We start from the raw sequence: 11150 nt of genomic DNA, 5'->3' as shown, positions 1-11150 counted from the left end.
ATATATTACGTGATTAAATGTCGAAGCCTGCCTTGGTAAATTTGAAATTTGTATTAAACTTTTAGTGTATTCTAACATTGTTTTAGATATTTTTTATGGTAATAAAATATGTTTAACATTGCAAACGAGCAAAGCATTTGATTTGAGTAAATACGTATTTTATTACTATTATCATTAATTTTATAAACTATGCTATCAATTTAATGAAACATGTTTACGAGTACATTTTATTATCTTGCATGATATTTTAGAGACCGTGATGCCCGTATTAATTTAATGAAGTGTTAGTTTTAAATATTTAATACACTTGTGATTAGCGATTCTAAATTTTGTTATTTTTAAAAGCAAACTTTATACTATTTAAACTTTACAGTATTAAAGTGTACTAATATATTATTTAATTACAAATTAAAAACGCCATCTGTATTCTTTCAGAGGATTTTGGTCAGTATTTTTATTTTTTTTTTTTTATTTTTTAGTTACATAAAAACAATATTATTTGAGTGATTTAGTTGTCAAATTATTAATATATCAAAATCATCGATTATCTACTTAAAGTATGCATACTCAAAATATTTTTATTATTAATTGATTATTAATTTTGTATTTTTAAAATGCTCAATTTACATCTCTTTTAGCAGATGTGGTCTATAAAACATTCACGATTTTTTCATATTATTATTATTTTTCTATTTTACCAACTGAGTGATAAATATTAAATTATTATATTTGATAATCTATCACAAATTTGTTATCAGTGTTTGGCTAAGGTAGAGACTATAGAGTGTACTTACTGTGTAGATAGGCCATGGTTATTTTAAAAAATATAGAGGGAAGTGTGTCAGAATGAGAAAGAGAGAAAGGTTATTTTTATCAATGTTCCTCGCTCTAGCAGATGTCTTATCATAAGACATATTCTGTGATTATTATCATTGAAGGACGTAGATATCGTTGAAAATTATAAATCTTTTAGTAATAATAATATTATTATGAATAAAAATTATTAAATAATCGTATCTTTAACCTGTTATATTGATATTGTTTATGTTAATATTTAACTTATTTACTTTTAATAATTGTGTTCTAATAAAACAGTTGTAAATTGATGTTAAAACCATAGTTCATTATTGTAGAATTTTAATTGTTTCGTCTGAAGACTGCAGTTATTAAAGATTTACCATTTCACAGGTACGATTAATATCGGTCACTTAATTATTAAGATGTTAATTGTTAATTAATAATTAATTTAATTGCTGTTAAATATATAGACATTAGAGTTTTCCATGAGCTACGTAAAATAAATAATACAAACTTAAATTAGAAAAAACTAGGTCAAAATTAACAAAATTTGTACATTTCAGTAATGAATGATTTGTATTATCTATACCTATAATCAATTACTTGACTAATAAGATTTAAAAGATGTTTATTTGCTGAATTATTATTTATTGATTAAATAAATTAAATAAATTATATTTTATTATCCATCAAAAATAAATGATCTCTTGATAGTGTTATATATTTGTGTTAAGATCTTTATAATTTCAAAATATTTTCATGTTCGTTCCTGTATGATAACTTATATGTTTGTTCATTTATACCAGGGTATAGACACTGTCTGATATTAACCAAATCGGGCAACATTGGCCTTGAACACGGTCTCCAGGGGGCGTGGCATACGTTATCACTTAAATAAATAATATCAATATTATCACTGAATAATATATTGTTCAAAATTAGTTGAAACTGTTGAAAGAACACTGAATAATAATAAAAAAATGCAACTATTGCAATTTCAAATTTGCTCGTTTCTAGCAATAAGACCCACGAAAATCACAAGGGCAATGGATTGTTTCCGTTTTTATAATATTGTAACAAATGGGGATACACATTACCAACATTTAGTCAGATTACGGATACGGTTTTAATTTTTAGAATCCAATATTTCATATCGTAGGGATGTATGTAGACCGCCCAGCTGATTGAGTGTCGTTTCTATATTGTTCTGTATTTATACGAGTGTCTCATTGCAGAAAAATTTTTGGCTGCGTTATCATTTAATAGTTATATTAAATATATACCATGTCTGTTATCATAGATTGAATGATACCACCGAAAATTTTTGAATATGTTATATTATTACATTATATTATATATAAAATAAAAACTTAACTTTTCCCAATACAGACGAGACAATCTTAAATGTTTTTAGAAACAGTAACAACACAAAAATCAGACTGTGTGGACCCAGCATTATATTAAATATAGTTCAGCGTTTTTCAAATTATGGTCTGCAAACGTAAATTGAAAATATAACACCATCCATTATATTAAAAACACATTGTTTTATGTATAATATATTTAAAATTTGGTAATGGTATCATTAAATCCATGATAACAGGTATGGTATTTATTTGATATAACAATTAAGTGATAGCGCAGCCAAACATTTTGCTGCAATGAGTCACTCAAAAATATTTTATAGAGTATGGTAGAGACAGAATAAATAATATTAATTGGTTATTTGAATTGATAACGCCAAAGAAAAATATTGATAATATGAAAACTCAATTGTGGGATTGATATATGCATTTTCGAATTAATAGCCCAATTTTGTTTTTATATATACCATTTTAACTTAATAATAATTATAATTTTACAAACAACAGGTTTATATCTTATTGTTCGCTTATAAGAAGGAGACTATACATAGATCCGAGTGTAGCATCATCTTTAATAAAAAAAAAATACACTTTTAATTAATTATTACCACGATAACTACTTAATATGTATGTATTATAGTTATTAGCTGAATCTTTTATATTATTCGACGCAAACACAACAGTGACCATAATGGTAAACGGTTTATACTCGTCCGCGGTTACGACGCTGGTCCTGTTGATCGCGACTTGTCAGTGGGTGTCACATGTGAAAAGCGCTAGAATATTGGCCGTACAAACAGTAGGTGCCAAAAGTCACTGGAATTTCATGAGCGGAGTGCTCCGGTCGTTAACAGACGCCGGTCATAGTGTTACTGTGTTCACGGCATTTCCGGTCGGTGATCGGGAAAACTACACAGAAGTGGACATATCGAAAGAATCACCAGAAGCTATAAATCATAATCTGACATGGATCATGGAGACATACAGTGAACCGGTCACCTATTTCTACATGTTGACAGACGTGGACAGCAGATGGTGCGACACGGTCTACAAAAACGAAAAGTTCGACCAGCTTGTACATGGCGGTGGTGGTAACTCCTTCGACCGGAAGTTTGATCTCATCATCATGGAACCTCGGACCCTAGACTGTACGTCGTACTTGGCAAACGCGTTAAACTTACCAATCATATACACAATACCGTCACCCATGATGACTGTCGCCGAGCGCTCTTTCACCGGACACGTATCAAACCCCGCTAGTGTCTCGCATACTATGGCTGAACAGGCCATACCTAAGACATTTGTCCAGAGGTTTGTCAATGTGGCCTTGTTGGTGTACAGTACACTTAGAACGGAGTACGATGGTTGGGTTATGAAAATGACCAATCCTAGGCGGTACCAATGGTCACCAAAAGTCAATCCGTCGGTAATCTTTTTGAACACCCATCATATAACAGAAGCTTCGAGGCCCGTACCACTTAACATCATTGAGATAGGCGGAATACACTTGAAACCTGAAAATAAAATACCAAAAGTATACATTCAATCAATGATTTTTTCAAAATTCAAATTTAACGAAATTTATTTGATTACTTTAAATTATACTTATTTTATTTCAAACTGTTTTTTACTTTAGGACGTATTAGATTTCATCGAAGAATCACCACATGGTGTAATTTTTTTCACATTTGGTTCGGTTGTTAGGACATCGTCATTACCAGTGCATATCGAAAAAACATTTAAACAAGTGTTTGCAAATGTTTCCCAGAGAGTTTTGTGGAAATACGAAAACGAAATGAAGGATAAACCGGAAAACGTGATGATAAAAAAATGGTTACCTCAACGAGATATACTCTGTAAGCTTGTGAATATGATATATAGCCATTCGTGTCTAGAAAAGAAATGAAACAATAATATTGTTAAATTGTATTATAGTGCATCCGAATGTCAAGTTGTTTATTAGCCACGGTGGTATATCCGGATTGTATGAAGCAGTAGACAGTAGTGTTCCAGTACTCGGATTTCCTTTGTTCTATGATCAGAAAAGAAACATAGACAATTTAGTTAACGCCCAAATGGCAATTGCTTTGGATTTGTTTACTGTGACTGAGGAAACGTTATTGAATTCAATTTCGGAAATCATCAATAATGAAAAGTGAGTTTCAAATAAACCTGTATGTAGTATTAAAACTCTCAGTTTTAGTTAGTTGGTATGGAAAATAAAATGAAACCTTTCAACAATAAAAATTACATCATAGAAAACATGATCACACCTCATAGAATAAAATTTAGAGCGAATTTTAAAACGTCAGAAAAATATATTTCAAAATATTGAATTTATATTATATACGTTTATTACAATTTTTGAAAATATAGTTCTTATAATCGAAAACCAATACGATCTGCATGGTCTTCATCTATCAAATAAAAAATAAAAGGGACGATAGAAAGTAACCGCTTTACTGTACAATTGTGATGGCAATGACTAGTATATAATGATAAATTATGGCAAATGAAAAATTATTTTGAGTGAGACGGTCTGTCAGACTATCTTATTATTTATTTATTTTATGACATTTTTATATTGTTATTAAAATAGTTTATTTTACTATTAGTAATATAGTATATAGTATATAGTAGGTTGATTTAATTTCGCTAAAAAAATTGGATTTAAAAATTTCATTGTATATTAATTAAAGTATAATAATATATATGAAGACTTTTAAGTATACTCACAAAAAAAAAAAATTCATGATTTACAAAAAAAATCAAAAAAATTAACAAAAATGGTTTTTTTTTTTGTTTAAATATTATTGTTCAAATTTTAACTTGTCAAAGTGCCTTTACTGAAAGGTTTCTTTAATCTGTGTTTCACTCAAGCCATTATTCTCTCATCACTTTTGCTTATTGTTCTATTCTGTAACAGATTGTAAATTATATATAAATAAAAACAAAAAAAAAATTTTAACTAAATATGTTTATAAAAAATACTGTGTTTACAAATTTTTTTGAAATCTGAACTTAAAATTTTTATCAAACAAATTTGTGCTCATCCATAATTAATATTTTTAAATATCTATAATAACTATTTACGAAGAACTTAATATTAAATTAACAAAGTTTAAAAAAAAAATTTAATTGTTTAATTAAATTAAATTTATATAAAAAAAAAAAAACCGGAAAAATTCAAAAATAACATTTTTATAAGTAACTCAAATAAAATTAAAATATTTTGAAATTTATACTTTATTGCACAGAACATTTTTATATAAACGTTTGGTGAAAACATAAAGCTTGCAAAATAATTCATTTTTCAATTACAACAAAATCGATTTTGTTAAACTGATTTTGAGTAAAAGTTACTGAGTTTCCATAATTTAATTATTGTTTTTCGTAACCATGATAAAATTACTGGGAATATTTTATTTTTGATCCTCTTATCCTGAGTACTTACTCGATTCATATTTTTATTAAATAAAATATTAAAGTTAAAAATTGAATAGGTTTTTAATTTAAAAAATTGATTTCAAATACAAAAAAAAACATAATGTAAAATTAATATATTTATCATTTCATTTCAAATATAAATAATTATCAAAAACTTAGAATTATTTATGAGATATTAGACTTTTTCTTGTGGAGAAAAATTTTCCTCTAAAAAACCATTGATTCTAACAGTAATAAATCATTACTAATGGTAATTATCCTATAATCTAATAAATCATATTTGTATTTTCTAGTTACACAAAAAATGCAAAAATTACTTCTGAACGATTCAAAGATCGACCGATTACACCTCAACAATCAGTCGTTTATTGGACTGAGTATGTCATTCGTCACAAAGGAGCTCCTCATTTAAAATATCATGGTCTAAAACTTACGTGGTATCAATATTTTCTATTGGATGTGATCTCTGTAATATTAATTTTTACCTCTTTGGTTTTGTTTATTATTTATAAAATATTAAAATTTATTTGCAAGTATGCGTTGAAATATAAACATAGTAATAAAGTTAAGTCTCAGTAACTTATGCAATATTAGCAGTTTATTAAAAACATTTAAAATATTATATTTAAATTTTATCAAAATATCATGTTATTAAAAAAAATAAATAATTAGTTAAATTAATTTATTGCAAAAAATTTGGTGTTTAAATTTATTTAAAATTTTTTTAATTAAGAAACAAATCAAGTAAAACACCTAGATTTATATCTTTCCTCTAATGATAGTTATAAAAATCTAAATGATCTGATGAACTCGAGAGTGATAAATTTGAACAACTTTGGGAAGCAAATAAAAGAAGTATTATAATTAATTAAAGAAATGATAGAAGATAATCGAGTTAAAACAGTGAAAAAAATTAATATTCTGGAATAAAAAATTTTTGAAAATTGTATCGGCATTTCGGATATGTCAGAGATTAAGGAATAAACATTGCGTAATAATAGTAGAAAATATTGTGGCTACATTTTTATTGTAAGTGAAAATAAAGATTATATGATAATACGTAAATGCAGTTTGGTACATTAAAAAACCGTAAATCAACCCCAAAAAATTATTGCCAAATTAAATGCCAAGCAAAGTAAGAACAGTCTCATAATCGTCAACTGAAGAAAACTAAAACTAAACAAGAAAATGATCCACAAAAATCGGAAAAATTATGCAATTTTTATGAAGTTAAACTAATTTTATTTTAATAGGTTGTTCAAAAATTAGGCAATTGCTTGCGAAACAGGTTTTAAATTAGTGTGGTTTAAATTTTAATTCTGGTTTAATTGTCTTATTTGAATACACGAATACAGACATAATTGATATTCGAAATAATAATGACTTCTTATTGGAAAACGGTTTTTTTCTTAATAAATGTGTTAAGTAGATTAGAAAAAAGGCAACGACACTCATGTTTAGATCATATATTAATAAAAGTAAAGATGCATGTTCTTTTAATGAAGTAAATGTTGGTGTTTTGCTAACAAATTTATTTGATCACTGCTTAACTGTAATTTCTATGTCATTTACAGAACATTTTTATGTTGGAAAAATTAAATTGACATTATTAATTACTATAATCAAATAACATTTTTATTAAATGAAGGAAACGAATCAATAAATATAATATATATATATTATATATTATTATATATTATATTTATTTATATATATATATATATATATATATATATATATATATAAATTTAAATGTGTAAATGAACGTTTTTCTTTTCTTTTAAAAAATTATTAAAAATATTATAGATGAACTTTCATAAAAAAAAATATACTTAATATAAACTCGAAAATTAAAAGAATAAACGACTTAAGAATTGTTATATTCAGCACGTCGCGAGTAATTCTTATCTTTAAAATACATAAATATACCCAAACATCGTTGAGCTAGCAGTTTACTATAAAAAAAATATAAAAACAAGTTTACACAAAAATTAAGGTTTACTAAAATTAAATTTTATGAAAATAAAGTTCGAACTTTATCATCAAATCACAAATTAACATGGAAATAAGTTAATTAGGTCACAAGGACTTCGAAATACTTAAACAAAAAGAAAATTGAATTAATAAAAGTTAATAACAGTGTTTTAAATATAGATGATGATCACATAGTAGTGTTAAATTTGTGATTAAAACTTTTCACGTCTTTCAAGTAAAGATATAGAACTTCTTATAGTCGTAATGAAGTCGTATGAGTAAACATAATATTTTAGAAACACGAACGGCCGTGCAGTAAAGAATCGAAAAAACTCAAAAGACAATGAAAGCCTGTTTTATTATTAAACATAAAAGCGATTAGTGGGCATTTCATGTAATTTGATTTTAAAAATAGTACACGCATAAAGCATTATTATAATATGAATACGCTATGGAAATATAATATATTATGATGTATAATGTTGGGACGTGCAATTTTTCACATCATTAAAAAAGTAATACTCAATGTGTGCGATAACATAAATGAAATATATATATATATATATTTACTATATACCAATGCAATCATAATATCAATAACTGGTTCCCCGTCAAATATGTAACAACTAAAAAAGTTTATCCGTCGACTGTTGCAGTTCGCGAGCGGAGCTATTCGCACGCACAACGCGTTGTACGTTATACGCGCTGTGGTAACCTATAGCTGTAGATACTTTTATTATAGATATCCGAAAAATCATAAGCCCGCGCAATCGAACCTGTCTACACATCGCTTATCGTATTACCTAAATAATAATAATAAAAAAAAATCCAATGGCAGTGATGCAAATTTCGACCACAGTTTCGCTGTCGTTATTGTTGTGGTTGTCGAATGACTTGCACACGATTCCGGTCTCGGAGGCTGCCCGAATACTGGCAATCGAAACGGTGGCGGGAAAGAGCCACTGGTACTTTATGAGTTCGTTACTGAGATCGCTGACGGACGCCGGGCACACCGTGACCGTTTTTACGCCGTTTCCGGATGGCGACCGGGCAAACTACACGGAGGTGGATACGTCCCACGACTTTCCGATAAAGCTCGACATGGACGTGATGGAGACGATCCAGAAATTTAGCGGGCCGATTGCCTTATCCAATTCTATATCCAAAGTCCTTCGGTTCTATTGCGATACAATACACGGTAACCGGAAGCTAGTCGACTTATTAACTTCTGGAGTGCGTGACCGGTACGATTTGCTTTTAATCGAACCGTTGGGCATCGATTGCGTTTCACACATAGCCAACGCGCTTGATCTACCCGTGATCTACTCGATTCCGTCACCGATAGTTACATTTACCGAATGGACGTTCACAGGTCATTTGTCTAATCCGTCTTACGTATCTAACATTTTTGCCAATCACGCCGTGCCCAGTACGTTTGTCCAGAGGTTCACAAACACGGCCCTGCTGACGTACAGCATGGCCAGGATCAGATGCGAACAGCTAGTTTTCCGGTTAATGGATGCGAGACCGTATGATCCAACACCGATCGTCAATCCGTCCATCATCTTCCAGAATAGTCATTACGTTACAGAATCCCCGAGACCGCTCACGCCAAACGTTGTTTACGTAGGTGGTATTCATCTCAAACCCGCTAAAACCATACCGAAAGTAAGCGATCGTTAAATTACCGTATTATATCTGATTTGATTGATATGAATGTGTGTGTGTGTGTGTGTCGTGTATGTTTACTATAAAAACTTCCATGGTGCAATTATTACTATACATGACCGAAACCAAATTATTAAAAAAAAAAAATCTATTCGATAAACATAATATAATATTATTATATACATTTTTGAAATAAAATTTAAAACAATTTTTTGAATATTTTGAATTAGAAAGGTAAAAGATGCCGATTTAGGACACATCGCCGTAAAACCATTTCGCCATTACCATTTCGACGTGAGGCCACTTCGCCGTTAAAAATACTCTTTAGGTTAAAAAAAAAAAAATAAATTCATAAATATTTGATAATAATTAATTTTAAAGATATATTTTCCAAAATATTTATTTTTCGTTGCTATTTAATAATAATAATAAGATCATTTTAATGATATATTTTGAGAAATTCCTCGCAAACATTTTTAATTTGGTGGTACTAGGGTTAATGGCTTACTAAACGTGATTATAAGTTATGATCTGTTTAATAATGTATAGATGATTATGATGATAAAATATTAAAAATATTGTAAAAGTATACGATAAGTACATTATTAATTTTTGATGTTCGCAATTAGGATTTAGATTATAACTAGGTACGTTTATGATTAAATATATGATAGTAATTAATGACTTCTAAATTAAAAATCCTGCGCTAAACATCAATAATATTTTGACTCTAAAATTGACTATGATAATAATATTATCACCATTTTATACAAATTCCGATATCATAAGCATATAATAGAAAATATCGAAGTTGGAAACATAATTTAATTTTTAGATAAATGTATTTATATATCACTAGGTAAAGTGTAAAATAATTTACTTAATTAAAAACGGTAACAATTTATTGGTATAAAATATAAACATAATGTAATAACAATATTAAAATTAGAACAAGAAGTCGTTGACCTGTATGTAAATTGCAGGAGAATTTATGATACTATGCGGGAAGTGAAATTTAGATATTCCGATAAGATTATATTAAATTAATTATTACATTTTTTGTTAATGTTTCATTAATGTTATAAAAATGTGTGATTTTATATTAAAAAGTCTATTCTTAAACAATTATATAAGTAATCTTAATTTACAAACTATGAATAAATAATATTATTAATAATAAATTTAAATTTAATTTTTTTTTACTGCGAGGATTCTTAAAAATGGTTGTATAATATAGTACTTAAGAAAAATGACTTAAAATATAAAGAATTTACAAAAATAAGAAACAATATTACTTAAAAAATTAATTAAGTTTAAAGCTAAAAATACCTAAAAGTTTCAAAATGGTATTAAAATATGCAAATTGTAATCAAATGTTATTGATTCATTTGATATTACATTATATTAAATATATTTATAATATGGACTGCTATGTACACTACTAAAAAGTAAAAAGAAGGTATATAAAAGCAATAAACACAAGTTAAACAAATATCAATATTTAATAATTTGGGCGATTTGATCATTTCTCTCTCTTATGCTTCAAGTATACATATTTTTAAATGTTATATCAAAGTGCATTTACAATGTATCAGGATAATATATGAAAAATCATTTGTTTTATTAATTTGACAACAATTTTGTTTATTTGAATTATAAGAAACATTTTATGATTATAAAATTAATATTATTTTTTAATATTATTAATTTTCAAATTTATGAGTATTAAAAAAAAAAATAAAAATGATTTTATTTTATTCAAAATTGTAATTTTGTCTTTTTTTACAAACAATGTTAAATTAAGATATATTAATACTTTTTTTTAAAGGACATATTAGACTTTATCGAAGACTCGCCTCACGGAGTGATTTTCTTCACATTCGGTTCCACGATTAAAGT

General features: G+C 27.3%; 2 protein-coding genes across 4 annotated transcripts in view; both read left to right on the top strand.

Moving 5' to 3' along the window:
• Positions 1-344: 344 nt before the first annotated feature.
• LOC112599168 (UDP-glucuronosyltransferase 2B15-like) lies at positions 345-6225 on the top strand. Of its 3 annotated transcripts, none has more exons than XM_025345961.1 (5): positions 345-444; positions 2803-3696; positions 3799-4018; positions 4098-4317; positions 5903-6225. In XM_025345961.1, the coding sequence occupies exons 2-5, from the start codon at positions 2854-2856 to the stop codon at positions 6186-6188; spliced, it is 1569 nt and encodes a 522-aa protein (XP_025201746.1). In that variant the 5' UTR covers positions 345-444; positions 2803-2853; the 3' UTR covers positions 6189-6225. The 3 variants fall into 3 exon arrangements, with proteins under 3 accessions (XP_025201746.1, XP_025201747.1, XP_025201745.1); XM_025345962.1 differs by lacking the exon at positions 345-444 and adding an exon at positions 537-557; XM_025345960.1 differs by lacking the exon at positions 345-444 and adding an exon at positions 1041-1188.
• Positions 6226-8414: 2189 nt separating this feature from the next.
• The window catches only part of LOC112599209 (UDP-glucuronosyltransferase 1-7C-like), a 4659-nt gene continuing 1923 nt past the window's right edge, over positions 8415-11150 (top strand). The window contains exons 1-2 of the mRNA XM_025346024.1: positions 8415-9251; positions 9482-9545. Coding sequence (XP_025201809.1) covers positions 8415-9251; positions 9482-9545 — 901 coding nt within the window. The remainder of the gene's footprint in view (positions 9252-9481; positions 9546-11150) is intronic.

This window comes from Melanaphis sacchari, unplaced genomic scaffold (assembly GCF_002803265.2).
Source record: "Melanaphis sacchari strain LSU unplaced genomic scaffold, SCAv2.0 Contig4_pilon_pilon, whole genome shotgun sequence".
NCBI classification, from domain to species: domain Eukaryota; kingdom Metazoa; phylum Arthropoda; class Insecta; order Hemiptera; family Aphididae; genus Melanaphis; species Melanaphis sacchari.
The sequence above is the reverse complement of the archived record's forward strand: the minus strand, read 5'-3'. Positions and strand labels throughout refer to the sequence as shown.

What these genes read in the sequence shown, in the direction of transcription:
- LOC112599168 (XM_025345961.1), top strand. Translation starts at nt 2,854, where the DNA reads ATGGTAAACGGTTTATACTCGTCCGCGGTTACGACGCTGGTCCTGTTG. An exon ending in CTGAAAATAAAATACCAAAA is followed by an intron (nt 3,697 to 3,798) that starts GTATACATTCAA and finishes TTTTTACTTTAG; the next exon opens with GACGTATTAGATTTCATCGA. An exon ending in GAAATCATCAATAATGAAAA is followed by an intron (nt 4,318 to 5,902) that starts GTGAGTTTCAAA and finishes TGTATTTTCTAG; the next exon opens with TTACACAAAAAATGCAAAAA.